Source organism: Esox lucius, chromosome 12 (genome assembly GCF_011004845.1).
Source record: "Esox lucius isolate fEsoLuc1 chromosome 12, fEsoLuc1.pri, whole genome shotgun sequence".
NCBI classification, from domain to species: domain Eukaryota; kingdom Metazoa; phylum Chordata; class Actinopteri; order Esociformes; family Esocidae; genus Esox; species Esox lucius.
This window is the reverse complement of record NC_047580.1, coordinates 18,321,485-18,339,028: the sequence shown is the minus strand read 5'-3', so window position 1 is coordinate 18,339,028 and position 17,544 is coordinate 18,321,485. Positions and strand designations below refer to the sequence as shown.

Here is a 17,544-nt window from a genome sequence, read left to right as displayed (position 1 = left end):
ATCAGGAGAATCCTACTAGAACAGCTGAACTTTGTGATTAATCAGACACTTTAAATGATGGCAGGTGTGTAATTACTTATTTAACATGAGTTTGAATGTGATTGGTTAATTCTGAACACAACCCCATTCCCAGTTAAGAGAGTGCACACTTGTGCAACCAGGTTATTGTAAGGTTTTTCATTTTCATTTTCCCCCCTTGAAGATTTCAGTTGTTTTTCCAATTGAATTGTTCACATTATAGGTCACAAAAAGTGAAAAAAGTTCTGATGTGATTTATCTTTGTCTCATTCTTTTATATCACAAAAACCTGGCATTTTCACAGCGGTGTGTAGAAGTTTTATATCCACTATGTTTTATTAAATTGAAAAACAAAAAGTTCTAAATTGTGTTGAATGTAACCATACTAATGTTATATAAAACACTAGATTAGGTTCTGGGAATGTTCCTGATTTACTGGGTAGCCTAGAGACGATAAAACACATGATGAAATAACCCAGCCCTATGGTGGAAATGGCTCTGCTAGCACTAGTACCCAATGGATTTGGAGGATAGGATTAGGGCTGATTCTGGTCAGGGAATACAGCCCAAAACCATATTCCGAACTGGGTCAGTGGTTTTGCTGCTGCCTTGGCCACTCACAACTGCCAAAAGGTCATCTGCTGAGAATCAAATAAAATCCTGTTCTTGGGGTTAGAATTATATTAACCCAGACCAAGTCACAGCGTTGCAGGGCAGCTGCATCTTTGTGGCCAAGAGTACCTACACTGGCTGGGTATACCACAGAGGGCAGTGCATATTGGCTCGAAACAGACAGGATGGTATGGTCAGGATGTCAGTAAGGAGTATGTGTAGGTCCTGCGGAAATACTGCCGGGTTGAGCTCGCAATGTGTTTTGGTGGACTGCAATCGTCGGCTTTTCTGAGACTACTGGAAGTAGTGGCGCTGAGGCAAGACCAAAATCCCAAAGTGGACATAACAAAATAAAACAAAATTATTTTTACAGTTAATTAAGATAAAGTGGGAGTCCTGGAATATTCAATACATTTTGGATAACATAACTGGTGTCCAGGTAAAATTCTGAGTAACCGTGCTAGGCTAAATTTGTCTTAATGTTAGCTAAATAATTATCATATGTCCTTAAACACAGGTAACGGCTTGGTATGTACCAGCTACATGACCTGGAAGTTTGAGAGGAGACAACCCTGAGCAGTGTACAGGTGGGTAGACCAGTAGACCAGACAATGAGCAGACACATACCACTGACATTTTGACAGCTTCTAAAGCGGAGGTACAGAAGTGAATCTTTGATCGACGGCTCTTTGAAGAACGACTGTCTCGGAGCATACCTCCTGACAGGAAACACCTGCCTCATCGTGCATTTACTGTGAGGGGGCGAGGGGATCCCTGCAAACAAGGGTTCCCGGAGCCCTCCAGGTCCTTCTTTACTGGGTCCCTGTCTGTGCAGATAGTGGGTTCGGTAGAGGCTGAAAGCAGGTGTTTGCAGCATTGTGGATGGGTACAGCTTCTAAAACAGCTATTGTGCTCAGGTAACAACTGCCAACTTATTGAGGTTGTGTTGTGCCAACCTTTTTAAAAGAAAAATGTAACTTTTCACCTGCATGGAAAAACCTCTATTTAAAGACGTGCAGTTCAGGGCAGTAGACCCAGAGGGTGCTAAATACAAATAATTACTATGCAGAAAAGGGCCAATGTCTTTGTTTACTCTGACCGGTCTTTCATTAATACTCCTTGGCCACTGATCCCAGCATTGGGATGTAAACACCTGAACCTTTGGCTCCAATACGAACACATTTAAATGAACTCTCAGAGGGCAGAGCCGAACATTAGTCGGCAGCAGTGAGGACCTTGCCCTAGCCATAACACAGGGCCGACAGGCACTAGGGGAAATATCCACGACTGGGCTGTTGGAGAAAAGCTGAGCGGACATGACATTAAAGGCTGGTTTATTGAGTGTATACTGTGCCAGTCAAAACCACTTGTGTACTCAGTTCCTGCAGCAGTAAAGCAGGTGGGCCTGGCAAGCAATCAAAGCAGTCACATCCCGGAAAACCACTGAAAAGTTTCAACCACACCCAAACAACTGATACACATGCAAAGTCTTGGACACCATTACAAACAAAAACACTTTTCATTTGCTTCTCAAACTTTGTTAAAAGCAGCAAAAATGTTGGGTCCACTTCTGAACAAAGGCTCATTACATTAACGGATGGTTTTGCAATTCTCTAGCTAAGCTGCGTGATGTCTGACTCATGGGCTTATGATGCCCTCTTCTGGAAGCCTGTCACCAGTGCATTCAAGTCCACTGACAGAACCCCTTTTCACTTAATCCCGGGACAGGAAAAACAACATCCTTTTTCAATTTGTGAGTAATAGAATTAAGGGGATTGGCATCCTGACAATGTAGCATGTACTGAGACAACTTTGGAAATGTCAACATGGTGACACGGTCTCTGTTATCATAACCAGAAATGAGAAAATCTGCCGATTCAACCAAAATGTCCGCCACACAAATTTGAAATAGACAACATAACATTGTTACATAATTTAGCAGACCCTCTCATCCAGAACACAGTTATGCCTAATAGTAAACCCTGTCATCCAGAACACAGTTATGCCTAATAGTAAACCCTCTCACCCAGAACACAGTCATGCCTTATTAATTTGGCAAACCCTACACACGTCTAATCCAGAGCAATTTACAGAAGCAATTAGGGTTGACTCAGGGATCATGCTCAGGGACAGAAGATCCGTTTTTAAATACCCCCTGCCGGTTCAGGGATTCACTTAAGCAACTCTTCAGTTACCGGTTAGACACTCTTACTGCTAAGCTGCTCTCCACACACACACTGGAAACAATTCACTGCACTTCATTTTATCCACCATCCTACACCATGGTTCATAGGAGACTCAACTGAGTAACAGGGCGGGAGGGAAATCCAACACTACTGTTGTTTGCTCCTTGGGGTTTAAGACCGGGTGTTTTTGTAAAAGCACTTTGTGACAACTGCTGTTGTAAAAAGGGCTTTATAAATACATTTGATTGATTGATTGATTGATCCAGCTACCTATTCAACCAGGTTAATACAGATGCCATTAAAGATGTTTGTTTAATGAGGAACAATGACAAAAGGAGATTGGCCAACAAAGGTTGATATCATGACCCCACACCCTTTGCAGATGTCCCCCTCATCCATAATCTATAGTAACCATGTGTTGTGGTCTTAGTCTGAAATTCTCTGCTGGGAGCAGAGGGACCAGGATTCACAAAACAACAGGATGCTCTATTGAGCATGTTCAACACTACCTTGGTGGGACTGGAGTGGCTCATTTTCTGTTTGATCACAACCAGTGTCAGTCAGTGTGAAATGCTAAAGACGTAACAAACCTTGAGGTGAATGGTGCTTCATAAATCCTCTGAGACACTAACATAGGAAACAGAATAGTACTGATGGACTAGGAGAGGGAGTCCGGGTCATTATCAAACGGAGGTGCAGCGAGGCTCCTCTCCAGTCCCCTGCAGATGGCTAGGTTACCTTAATTACACTGCAAAGCCTACACCAAGGGTTGTCTGGATTCAGGGAATAAACCTACATCCACACACACTCTCAGTCTGAGAACAGCAACTTACAACACACCAACCCACAGGACACAAGACCCTGAGCTCAGCTTATTGTGAACAACATATGACAAGATATCACCCCTGTCCTATGTGCCACAATCTCCACACTGAGGTCACAGGACAGATGTGGGTGGTGTGTGTGTGTGATGGTCACCTGGAAAGGAGTCAACTATGTGTCAGGGAAAGAAGAAACAGTCAGTAAGTAAGATCAGCTCAAAGCACATTAAGACATCTCTCACCATGTTGGTGGAGATCAGATGGTTCCTCTCAAACCACCCAACATATAGGCTTTGCATCAGGTTAATTCACTGGATCCAACTGGGCCCAGCCATTTCCTGATAGTACCTAGGTTAGACATCTAGGAGATGTTTGACTCACCTGACAGTCAAAATCCTGGAAGTTTCTGCTGTTCTGAAGAGAGAAGAAAAAAAATTGTCTTAAATCATAATGAAGTGTCTGAAGTGATTGACACATTTGAAGGTAAAAAGCTCATCTTCCATCCTCGCCCTTTATTCCTCATTACTCCTCTCATTCGGCTCCACAAGGCCTACTGAAGGACCAGCCGAGCCCCAGCTGGCACTGGGAGGAGGGAGTGTGTATGAGACTGGAGTACATAACCGGTGCCAGAGTGTGTTCTGGGCAGAGTGGAGGTCACCCTGTGTTCTCTGTGTCGTGTTTGTGACATCGTGACATCACAACCCCCCCCCCCATCTACTAGACACTAGTCTAATATACAGTCACATTTCCTATCTAATAGATTTTAGCCTCACCACAACCAGTTTTAGCCAGCAGCAATAGCTGCCAATAATCCCATTGTAATATGGATCATACAAGTCTATATACAGCAGGTGCATATTTTGACCCTACATGTTCTAATAAACTGCTACCCATGGACACTAGACATTGAACCTTCCTCTGTGGAACCCTGGGTCATGGTCAGTAACCTGGCATTTAACCCCTGGAACCAAACGCCCAGCTGTACTGCAAAGTACCTGGTAAGTGGAAAAACAATAAAACTGCAACTATATACATTTTGGGGTTCATTTCATGGTGGAACTTATATTGTACATTGTTTTAATTCATTTTGCAGTAGGACGTGCTTTTAAAGTAACCAGAACTGGGCTTCTTCGCAGAGGCGTCGTTGGGCCTGGGCATCCGGCCATTATCTTTTTTACGAACAGCCCCCGGATCACAAATTGACCAGAAAATGAGTCCCTGATCTATTCATCTATAATTCCGATCGTGCATTATGACAGTGTAGATGCGTAGGCCGCCATCATGTATGTCAACATTTTCCTAATGTACATTCCAAACCCTGTACTTTCTGTCCCGGGCGGGGCGGGGGATTAGCCCTGAATGTCTTGTGATCCTAGCGACGCCTCTGCTTCATTTTTTCAAAACATTTCTCCTGAAAAGATCAGAGATGCCTGAAACAGGGACACTACTTTGAACCTACCCATCACTACATTTCACCTCACTGGTACATATTACAGAGGAGACAATGAGTCAAGGAGGGTTACACTGCTGGTTAGGGAGATGGGATGTGTGTTTGCGTCAGTGCATAGGAGTGGATGTTTTCCTGTCCACTCACCTTATCTGTGAGCAGGGGCTTGATCTCAGTCAGCTGCACATCCTGAAGCTCATCCATCTTAACCTGGGTCTGATGGCTGTCAGTCACACCTACAGGAGATGGAAAGAGTCAGCCTTCACAGAAAGATGATATTTCTACCACCAACAACTTATTTCTCAGAGTTGTACTCCCTGAGTGCTACCTTCTGTCCTGCTTGCCTGATGACTCAAACTGAACTATCGTTCGGTAGGCATTTCAGTCAGAGACACCTTAGATTGCAGTCATCATCAGAAATGTAAGTCTTGTTAGCCCCGAATATAGCAGGCTAACAAGACTTACCAGCCTAATGTCAAGCTGGGCTCTGGATGGTTTGTGGACAGTGGTGCGAGTATGGAAAACAATGTGTGAGAGTGAGGGAGTAGGCACGAGGATGTGTGAGACAGGGAGAGTATGTGTCAATTTACACGAAAAGGTTATAGGCTATTTATAGCCACAATCACATACAGATCATTATGGTCTTATTGCTGCCAAATCACAGGTAGAGCTTTAGATATGACCAAATAAGTGTACATTAGCAGTAGCCTACTCTATATAACAGAATATACAATTCCATGTGCTACTATGAGTAGAGGAGGGTCCAAGACAGGTATCAGAACCAAACATAGCAACAGGTGTCCAGTGGGGCAGGGCAAACAGAACATGGCACTGGGTATAATGCTAAGTGTTTTTTTTTTAGTTAAATAAAATACCCTGAGAATTAAAGCACATTTTCTGTTTTCCGTGCACTCATTCTTTTGGACAACATTTTAGCTGGTAAAAAAAAAAATCTGTAAAACGTTTCCATCAGCCACAGTGGTTGTTGGCCAAAGAGTTAAATGTATCCCCTGCCGGGAGGCATTTGGATCCAAGTTCCTTATGGAGAAGGAACTAACATCTGTGGACACGGCGCAGCGTTTGGCTGAAGCAAGTAGTTTCGGTAGCCGGGGACTATAAAGCCGGCATCAGTAGAGATCTCAGGATAGCTCCAAAATATATTTCAGGATAAATCGAGAGAAAGATATCAGTTGCCATGGATACCCAGTGAGGCACGCAGCCAACATTTTATAACAGAGCCCTCTGAACATTGTTCACTCACAAGAGAGGGAGATGGTGAAATGAACCAAGCTGAAGTGGTGATTACTGACTGGACCTCTGGTACTCACTGTAAGAAAGCAAAACAGGGAACAGAGTGAGAGAGAGTACTGAAGAACAATGTAAGAGTGATTGACAGCACTAGAGAGAAGTAATCACATGGAAGACAACACTGGTACTGATAGTAATACAACAGGCACAAACAGCACCGTCTTCATGGTAGTTTTAGCAATACAACAGGCACAAACAGCACCGTGTTCATGGTACTGTTAGTAATACAACAGGCACAAACAGCACCGTCTTCATGGTACTGTTAGTAATACAACAGGCACAAACAGCACCGTCTGCATGGTACTGTTAGCAATACAACAGGCACAAACAGCACTGTCTGCATGGTACTGTTAGTAATACAACAGGCACAAACGGCACCGTGTTCATGGTACTGTTAGTAATACAACAGGCACAAACGGCACCGTGTTCATGGTACTGTTAGTAATACAACAGGCACAAACGGCACCGTCTTCATGGTACTGTTAGTAATACAACAGGCACAAACGGCACCGTCTTCATGGTACTGTTAGTAATACAACAGGCACAAATGTCTTAGAGCTCAGTAGTTGCACAGATATCAGCGTGATTAGCTTGTATTCAAGGCTTGTTTTAGAAAATGACTTGAAGTCAATGACAGCAGAGAACGGAACAGAACGTTGGCCAATGGAAGTGTGGGTTATAGGAGTGACCCGTGTGAAACATCGATCAGTACTATTGGAATAGCAGGTGTTGAGGAGTGAGATGAGGAAGGGAGTTGTAAATATGTTGGTACCAATGAGTATGTTGTTGTGCATGCATGTAGCAATGGCCAGTTAGAAGTGTAAAAGGCACAGTGATGAGTCGGTCTAGTCCGAGGATTGTCAGAGGACTAGACAGCCATCTGAAAACCCTAGATGGCTAAGTCTTTAAATAAGGATGAGATGGTTGACAGAATTAAAGGCTTTAAACAAACCTACGAAAACAGATGCACAATAATGCTTGTTCTGTCAAAGCAGATATCATTTGGAACCTTCAGTGTTGCTGACGTACACACATGGCCAGCTCTGAAGCCTGACTTCACCAAAGAGTGAAAACTCTGACTCAAAAAGGCTGTTTAACTGTTTGTTCACCATTCATTCAGAAACTTTAGACATGATGGCCAGGATCTCAATGTGTCTAGCTAGCGACAATCTTTGAATAGTGTAATGACAGCAGTTAACCTTCCAATCCTACAGTATTTCAGATGTTTTAATAAAGACAGGTGATAAGGGCTTAGGCAATAGGAGTAGACAACATTTGAAAAATGGGTTCAGAATACTGTAATCAATGATTAATGATACAGTAATATATGGTTCCAGATTTTGCAGCTCCTTTTATACCTTGGTTCCCTGTACTATCGAAAAGGATAATCGGGGGGGTAGTCTGAGGAAGAGCGTCCTAAGGCAGAGCTCGACAGGGGACAGGGCCGCGTCCTAAGGCAGAGCTCGACAGGGGGACAGGGCCGCGTCCTAAGGCAGAGCTCGACAGGGGGACAGGGCCGCGTCCTAAGGCAGAGCTCGACAGGGGGACAGGGCCGCGTCCTAAGGCAGAGCTCGACAGGGGGACAGGGCCGCGTCCTAAGGCAGAGCTCGACAGGGGGACAGGGCCGCGTCCTAAGGCAGAGCTCGACAGGGGGACAGGGCCGCGTCCTAAGGCAGAGCTCGACAGGGGGACAGGGCCTCGTCCTAAGGCAGAGCTCGACAGGGGGACAGGGCCTCGTCCTAAGGCAGAGCTCGACAGGGGGACAGGGCCTCGTCCTAAGGCAGAGCTCGACAGGGGGACAGGGCCGCGTCCTAAGGCAGAGCTCGACAGGGGGACAGGGCCGCGTCCTAAGGCAGAGCTCGACAGGGGGACAGGGCCGCGTCCTAAGGCAGAGCTCGACAGGGGGACAGGGCCGCGTCCTAAGGCAGAGCTCGACAGGGGGACAGGGCCGCGTCCTAAGGCAGAGCTCGACAGGGGGACAGGGCCGCGTCCTAAGGCAGAGCTCGACAGGGGGACAGGGCCGCGTCCTAAGGCAGAGCTCGACAGGGGGACAGGGCCGCGTCCTAAGGCAGAGCTCGACAGGGGGACAGGGCCGCGTCCTAAGGCAGAGCTCGACAGGGGGACAGGGCCGCGTCCTAAGGCAGAGCTCGACAGGGGGACAGGGCCGCGTCCTAAGGCAGAGCTCGACAGGGGGACAGGGCCGCGTCCTAAGGCAGAGCTCGACAGGGGGACAGGGCCGCGTCCTAAGGCAGAGCTCGACAGGGGGACAGGGCCGCGTCCTAAGGCAGAGCTCGACAGGGGGACAGGGCCGCGTCCTAAGGCAGAGCTCGACAGGGGGACAGGGCCGCGTCCTAAGGCAGAGCTCGACAGGGGGACAGGGCCGCGTCCTAAGGCAGAGCTCGACAGGGGGACAGGGCCGCGTCCTAAGGCAGAGCTCGACAGGGGGACAGGGCCGCGTCCTAAGGCAGAGCTCGACAGGGGGACAGGGCCGCGTCCTAAGGCAGAGCTCGACAGGGGGACAGGGCCGCGTCCTAAGGCAGAGCTCGACAGGGGGACAGGGCCTCGTCCTAAGGCAGAGCTCGACAGGGGACAGGGCCGCGTCCTAAGGCAGAGCTCGACAGGGGACAGGGCTGCGTCCTAAGGCAGAGCTCTCTTTAAATCACTTAAAATTAGCTCAATCGTTTGTGCTCAATTTGTTCCAGTAAGAAGTGTCATTTTTGCGACTGCCTTTATTACTGATACAATTGAAGACGTAATGAGCTACAGTCAAATAAGTGTAAAGCCAATACACTATCCAGCAGAAATGTAGGTTATGTACCAAAAACTGTAGCAGCACAAAAAACCTTTACCAGCATAAACATAGCACAAACGATTGAGCCTATTTTGAGTCAATTTAGAGCAGGTTGTGGGACTGGTGATGCCTTCCCCTAAAATTAAATGTCTAATATATAAAACGCTGCAGCAGCACAAAACTTTTAATGGCACAAACCAGCACAAACAAACAAGACTATTTGGGGTGAATTTGGAGCATGTTGGGGAGCTGAGTGACCTTAATGACATTTATGATAGCAGCACAAACAAAACAGCACAAACAATTCAGCCTATTTTGTTGATGTTCGGCATTGGGTGGGGGGCCAACTTCACACAGGCCATTACAGAGAGCAATCAAACCCTGCAGACATTCCAGGGGTCCAGGCTTCAAGCAACCACTAACGAATGGGTTTGGAGTTTCCATTTAGCTACTTTGGTAGGGATTTTACCTAGCATCAGCACACAAAAAAAGATACATTTGTATAAAAAAAAAAAATAATCTAAATCGGTCATTAAAATAGCTTGAAAATATGCACATTTCCTGTGTTTAGGAACATGTACGATCAAAGCTGGTTCCACAAACTGGAAAACATAGGAACAATGGAAAAAAATGCATTCATAATCACAGTAAGGAAACTATCCACTGCATCTGATCCTGTTGCTAGTATTTTTGTCTGCTCTGTCTCATGTCAACACTTTTACAACATTGGTCACTGTGATGACACTATCTGGCATGATCTCCCACTGTGATAGGACCACAGAAGCACTGTTGCCACATCCCAAAGGGAGGGGGACAAGTTTGGCTGTCTATTAGCAGCGTTGACATGACAACTGTCGACAATGAGTGTCATTTAACGTTCCTTTTATAGCGCACTCAGTAACGTAGGAATTGTTTTGGTGTGCTGCGCTTTAATGAGAAGTGCAAAATGTCTGCCAGTGAAGGGCTAAACAGTAATTCTACATGCTTTTTATTTCTTTTTTGGATTATGTAAGTTGACACAAGCAGACAGCTACTGCAATCCCATAGAATTTTAAATAGCTTTTTTTTTTTTTTTAGATGTCTGTTAAATATGACGTGTATTTTCTCCCAAAATAAAGCATTAGGCTGGTCAAATGCAAGAAAACTGAAGAATAATACAGGCAACTCAAAATATAAAACAGAATACAGAGAATAATGTTCATATTGATACATAAGGACTGTCGTCATTATTATGAAATCTGTAACCACAGTTGGACGACACCTTGATCAAACTCAGTGTCGTATAATTTTTCCCCCTTATTGTTATGTTGGAGGGCTGCTGATGATCATAAAAAGAAAATCGGGGAAAACTAATTTTGTTACCAGATTTTGCATCTTCATTTCACAAGAAATGGCAATCAGCATCATTCGTTTTTTATGCTGTTTTTCACATGATCAATTCATCATGACACACATTTGACCCATATATAGAGAAATCTGGTTAGTCCAACTGTGTCCCCTAACCCAATTTCTCAGACAAGAGAGCTATGGCTCGGATTGGCCCAGCCCCCACCCAAACTACATTATTTAATCAGTAATGGACCAGCCCCCCCCATATCACCTCCCAGTGAAACCTCTGCCCCAATAGAATCTTGCTGGCAGTTGCCATGGAGACCAATCTTCATCATCAAGCATTAGATGAGTTGGTTATTCCATTCCCCATCCTCACAATTAGAAGTTTAAGCACCGATGTAAAATCGATAAGAGTAAAAATAATAATTAAGAGACCAAAGACAGGAGGAGAGCAAACTACATGTAGCCTAGGCCTACAGATGTAGGATGATAAGTGAAGGCCAGCAGGCAACCGTACACCAACCTGAAGGTTCGGTACATATTGCGGCTTTGGGGTCAGGGTTCGGTACAGCAGGAAATTGAAAAGCCATCCACAACATTGCATTTGAAATGTTCCTGGCATTGTCTGTGTTGAAAGGATGGTTACGTTTGGCCTCTCAAGTTTCCATTCTGATGCTACATTTGCAACAATGTGGGAAGTGGGAAAGTACAAACTGTGAAGTCATAATTATAACTTCAGCGATGATGCTTTTGTCAGGGTCTCGTAGCTGAAAATCATATTTTGTAACACACATTCACAGCTAGAAAAAGAGACAGCAAAAAATAAAAACATCCCAACCACTCAAGTAATATCTTCGGTGATCAGAACCTGCTGCCTAGGGTTGCTTCTAGAGGAGACAACGTTGAGTTGTTGTTTTTCTTGTTGTTCCCGTCTTGCCTCAGGACACCAAATGTCAGCGTTGATGTGTCAATGGGAGGTATTGGCAGCTGCATAGGCTATTCTAGTTCTGTGATGTGACATCTCTTTCCATCGCTGGTAAAAATGGGAAGCAAGTGGGAAGTAAAAATGGGGAGTCAATATTTTCCTAAACTGGAGATTTAAGGACTGCAGACTATTTTAACAGAAGGCTGAATTAATTCTGACAATGTAGCATTCTTTTTTGAAAAATACTGTATATATCTTTTTGTAAAACCAACTTTCTAGGTTTTGCATGACACTGAAAGAGAAACCAATGTGTTTGTTTAATTTATTCATTAAGGTTCACAGAGAGGATCAAACTGAGTTCCCTGTATCAAATGGTTCAGGAGGAGTACATGTACAGGCCCCCTCCTGGCCATGCTATTGTAGTTCTAATTAACTCCCTTCAGTGGATCTTGACTGGGCAGTCAGAGCCGATTAGAACTTGTCTCCTGAAGCCCTGCCAGTCTGCATCCGTGTTTAGAATTCGGAATTGTGCCAGGCAGGTCCAATGGATAGTAAAAAGGCGTCGATTCTATTCCTTCCTATGGTTCTTCAAAACAAATCAGAGGGGAAAGATTCCACTTCCCATTGCCTGTGTAGACAAGCATGGTCATGCCTTTCTTCAGTATTAAATAAACCCTCCCTCTCCTCCATCAACCAGGAATGATTTTAGATGGATGACCATGTGACCAGAGTGACCCATAACATCACATCCCAGTTAAAGCATCGCCTTCGACCAATCCTGATTTATCCAAATAATCAATAACAAAAACATAATCATAGCTAAGGCGATAGACCACAGGTATGATAACATGTTAAAGCTTATAGGTGTGTAAAACATTTTCAGGTTAAGCCTAAAAGGAGCTCCTGGGTCAAATACTGTCCTCCATCGCACCACTTCTGCTGAGGGTGCCAGACAGACTCCTCATTGAGTTTACTAGCCTCATTCAGAGGACATCTCATTGGTCTTGGGCTCCCTGTGGAATGACAAGGCTGCAGGCTTTCCATCAGTTTCGTGAGTTTACTGTGCTTGTCACTAGCCTGTAGTCAAGCTCAATCACCCATTAGATCATCTGACGACATCTTACAGATAATCATGTCCTTGAAGGTACCCGGTCCTTTCTGGGCATCTTCCAAAAAAGAAATATAAATAACCACTTCATCGCTGAGGCTTTCCATCAGTCAGTCATGGCTGCTTAAGTAAATGGACCTAGGGTTGATAGCCATTGCCATTCTACTTCATTAAATATGTATGGAAAGGGATGACGTTAGCAGCCGTAAGCTCTCACAATGACCGGCCTGGTGGGGACCTAACATTCTTGTTACATTCAACATCATATTTTCTTTAACGCCTAAACCAAAACCTAACAATACCTTACTATAAACCTACATTTTACATTTTAGTTATTCAGCTAAGCTGACAATATAATCATCCGCTAAGATCCACTTATATTAATGACTGTATAAATTTACCTACTGTATAGCATTAGTATTTGACAATTATTATTATTCATTTTTAATTATGTAGGGGATGAATGAACCGTGATGATTAGGTGTCCATTACGATAAGAGTGCCAGTTTGGAAGTGGACCTAAAACACTGGGGGATAACATCCCGACTCTAATAACAAGCAGTGTTAAACCTGTACCATTAATCTAACTGTAACACCTACAGTAAGCCTAAAATTGAATGTCCCTCAAGGGCAAGTGCAAAATATCATTTTTAGGGTAAACTTTCATTGTTTAAATATCCTTGTGTAAACCAAAAGCATGTTTTTTTTGGCGGCCAAATACTCCAATCAGGATTATGAACTGAAATGTTTAAACAATTGTAAACAGCAAAGATAACCTCTAAAATGAGATCATGGAAATTGTACCCTACATAATATGCCAACAGAATCCGATATTAAGTTAAATGTTTTTGAAACATATTACAGATTTCACAGCACGGCCTTTGCATAAAACAAAACTACCTGCTTCTATCGCATACTACAGAGTGTAGATTGCAATAGAACAGTTTGAACATAGCTGGATGGTGGAGGCGAACAATCTTGTTAATGCATGTTGAACAGATGGCTGGTTGCTGAGGGTCAGAGCACGTGGAGACTGTTCATGTGGCAGGATTTATGAGGTAACCACTGACCTGTACTGCCTAGCCGCCTTACCTCCACCTACCAGAAAAGAATGAGTGGAACACTGGGTGAATGGGCTGGGAAGGGATCTTCCCTGCATGATTCATTGCCATGGACGTTTTGACAGCTGATGAGCCTTACTTCCTATCCTACAATGTGTTGCAGTTTCTCAGCAGCCGCCAACACAGACCCAAACCAGACAGTGATGGAGGTGGGGACGGACTCGAAAACTGGCGCATTAAGCTGGATCAGGACTGAACAAGATCTTTTTCGTTTTGCTGCCGCATCTAGTAGATCTGCTGAAGTGCCTTCTCGGAGATCGCTGTCAGGACTTGTCCTCACATAATTAATCAGAGTGGCTGGATTGGGAAGGAGAGAGGAACTTGGATGCTACACTTAATTGCGTCAAGTGCAACATGCAACAGAACCTCTGCAGCAGTGTAGCCGATCACTTAACTTCAGTCTATCCCCTGGAACACACATGCCCACACACCTGCCCCTCAAAAACACAACAGCAAGGGAATGATTTCTTCAGTTCAGCCTCTTCACTGGGGTCAGGGAGCTAAGCCCAGGGGTGTCTCTTCTCTGGCTCAGGTTTCACTTTGTCTCTGGCTCCGAGCTTATAGCCCAGGTCATGTTCCCAGGGCCGGAGCACGGGAGGGGATCCACATGTAGAGATGCAAGGAACCCGTCAACTGCTACCTGGGGGACAGTGAGTCAGCTAATGAGTAAAGTCTGCATGGGTGCAGCCAGAATGTTACAAAAAATGTGGTTGGCAGGCTGAGCAATGTGTAGCTCATGACTCATCTCCATTACATAGCTTAATGAAGTAATTATTTAGAACAATGGAGCAGATGAGGACTTTACTCGTGTCTCTGCTGAAAGGATATGTGGATATGGTAGAAACTAGGGTACTTGCTTCAAAAGATGAAAAAGCTTGGTAAAATGGAACTGTGGATATGATCGGGGAATAGTTTGTTCCTGGCAGAGGGCTACAGCACTCTGACACTAAACAGCCAGGAGAGACCACAGGACAGGTTTAGAGCTGTGAAAAAGCCAAGCAAAACCTCAGACAGTATATTAATTATGGGTAATGGGTGTTTGATGTTAGCTTCTTCCTTTGTGTTTCTTTGTATTGTATTCCCCACCCTCTCTCCCTAATTAACTGTGCTTACTGACACACAGCCCAGGGACCTTCTCCTTCAGGGTAATACTCTACCAAGGTTGCTATTTATTAAGGAAAAAATATCTAAAAATAGAAATCCAATTACCCTGCTCAGTGTAGATTACATGTGGATTTATTCTCAGCTTTTTGCATACTATCAGGAAAAAGCCAGCTTCATCTATTCTCTGATAACCCCAGCTCAATCCAGTCTGGTTAGGAAAGTATGACAACAGGACTCAAGTAAATTTTTTTAATAACAGTCCTAAACTCATCAGTGTCATTTCAACATTGTAAAATTTAAGATTGGGAACCATCCCAAACTATTAAGCTAGTTTGGGAACCGTCCCAAACTAGTATGCTTTTTTAAAAGAAGATTTAGTCATTTCACAGATAGTAAGTTAACCCAGAGGGGTTGACTATCAGTATCAATTTTGTCAACAAAAATAGTGACAAAAAGATTCGTTAATCATCTGTTTTTCAGGGATTGTTGAAGAGACAATAACTGACTAAACCGATCCAAAAGACATTTTTTTTTTCATTTTAGTTAATAACATTTTCTCATCTCTTTTTCTATTTGCAATGAAAGTCTTGTAAAACTACCATAATTGCAAAGGAGGATTTTAGAAAGAGAACTTCTGTATTTTTTCCAAAAGCATGATATTATTTCCAAAGCATGAAAGTTATTGGAAAGTGCATCATCCCATAAAATATGCACAGGTGAAGACTGTGGTGTGATGCCTGGAGAAATTCTAAAAGTTTTTTTTATATTCGGTCATCCTCTAATTTCTTAAATTTCAAACTGACATTTCCATCCATGTCAACTAAACAGCTCGAACGATAACATGTGTACAGTCCTATTTGCTAATTATATTTAGGAAATTTCACATGCATTCATACTGTGCACAACGCTACACTAAAAATGGTAAACAATTGTAGACAATATCAGCATTGTAAACCAAACATTCCGATTGGTTCCATCAGCATTATTTTATTACAAGACTAATAATGATGCAACCTAGCTGCAATATATTGAGGGAATATATCAACTCTCACAAGTTTGATTTGCTTTCCATCTGATTACCAATCAATGCAGTCGTAACTGACTTCTTTGGACAAATAGCATTGGAGTTGTTTCACGTGTTTTAGGGTTAATAATTTAATCAGTGAATATTGAAAGGCAAATTGTGTGTGATACATCCAATCTTTCCTAAAATAAAGATGACCATCTTATTACAAATTTATCATAAAAAACTTTCAATGTGAATTTTTATATTTTAAAGGCAGCGTTTCTGTGGTAGAATGGTGCGGGCGTACCCTAACAATGGCACGGTCATTAAAAATATGAATGCAAGTATACTGCCGAGTTACCAACGTTATACCGCTAGGAGTTACCAACATAAGAACTTCTAAAACTTCTATATTTCCTAGGCACTTGATTAAACAAGACAAATAAACCACACAAAGAACATTCATCAACTGAAATGAGGCCCAGAGGATACAATGTTCACCATAGTCTTATCTTCTTCCCATACCCATCCAGCTCAGAAAAGAGCTTGGCAAAGACTTCCCCAGGGACACCAACAAAAATAGAACCAAGGATGGAGGAGGGAAGGAGGACAGCCAATGGAATGTTAAGAGACCATGCAACAGTTGCTGCACAGCCAGAGTGCAGGTGTAAGGATGGGCAGAGTAAAGAGAAAATATTTGGTTTACAAAGTACATAAACACTTTATGAATCAATGGTTAGTGGACAGATTTGGGAGCAGAGGCTGAACCTTGTCCAAATCCTCATTTAGATTTTCTACACCAGAACAGGAAGACTCCTGTTATATCCACAGCAAGTACAGTTGAAGGCATTATTTGTTTTTACAAATTTAAGCAACATACCAATACTATTGCCAACATACCAATTCTCACCCATCACAGTTCCACAGATCTTTTCCATTTTCAAGCATTAGGTTGGCTAAATTATATCATAAAACATCCTTCTCTATAAAAATGTATATAACTAGTAGTGGACTAGCCGACATAAATCAGGATTACATACTGAACCGTAGTACATAATACAACAATAAATGTTAGTCTTTGTCTGAACACAACATCAGGGGCATGTGTTTGTGGGTTTACTGTAGACTAGCAAAGGCCATCTGGACTTGTAAACAGCTGTCACTAATCGCATGGCTTTGGTAGCATTTGTTTGTGTGTGTTTTTTTTTTTTTTCTCTCTGTATTTTTGGAATCTAGGTTAGCAGAACGAATACTAAAGAACACATTACCGGGGTAGGGGAACCAAATGCCACAGTGTTTAAAGGGCATTGCTCTTCTGTCAAGGACTAGCTCTAGCTTACCAGACAGTGATAGTCGATATCCCCTACGTCATTTGCCAGGTGTACTGAATGTGAAATCATGGAAATGAATTGAATCACTAAAGTAACCATTAGCTAAATATAGCTGGCTAAACAACCACGCTGTAACTAATTAGGTGCGAACAGTACTATAACTGGTCGGATATCTCGCTTAGGTGTACAGTAGCATCTCAGGTCCAAGTTAATGTTACGGTGCAGGTAGTTACTGACTGAATAGCTCTGGTGCTTTCGTACCAACCTGGCTCTCAGCTGCTGGTACTGTACTGTATTACCGTTGGCTAGCTACAGTACTAGGCTATAGACAGTTATAAGTTAGCTACCTAGCTAGCAAACGTTACCTTGTATCGTAGCACTGTAACAAGCCAACACATTATGAAACCATGTGCGTACTGTATATTACCAGAATT

General features: G+C 43.4%; 1 protein-coding gene across 5 annotated transcripts in view; it reads right to left on the bottom strand.

Annotated features, from left to right (window-relative positions):
• Window positions 1–17,544, bottom strand: part of ndrg3b (ndrg family member 3b) — a 40,759-nt gene that overhangs the window by 22,728 nt on the left and 487 nt on the right. For 2 of the 5 annotated variants that reach the window (XM_020051795.3, XM_010891840.5), the window contains exons 2-4: window positions 6,346–6,411; window positions 5,232–5,320; window positions 4,019–4,051 (exon numbers count right to left, since the gene is read on the bottom strand). In XM_020051795.3, the coding sequence (XP_019907354.1) occupies window positions 4,019–4,051; window positions 5,232–5,288 (90 nt within the window). In that variant the 5' untranslated portion in view covers window positions 5,289–5,320; window positions 6,346–6,411. Of the gene's footprint in view, window positions 1–4,018; window positions 4,052–5,231; window positions 5,321–6,345; window positions 6,412–14,100; window positions 14,310–17,544 lie in introns of all 5 variants that reach the window. The other 3 variants (XM_020051796.3, XM_020051797.3, XM_020051798.3) reach the window with 3 other exon arrangements.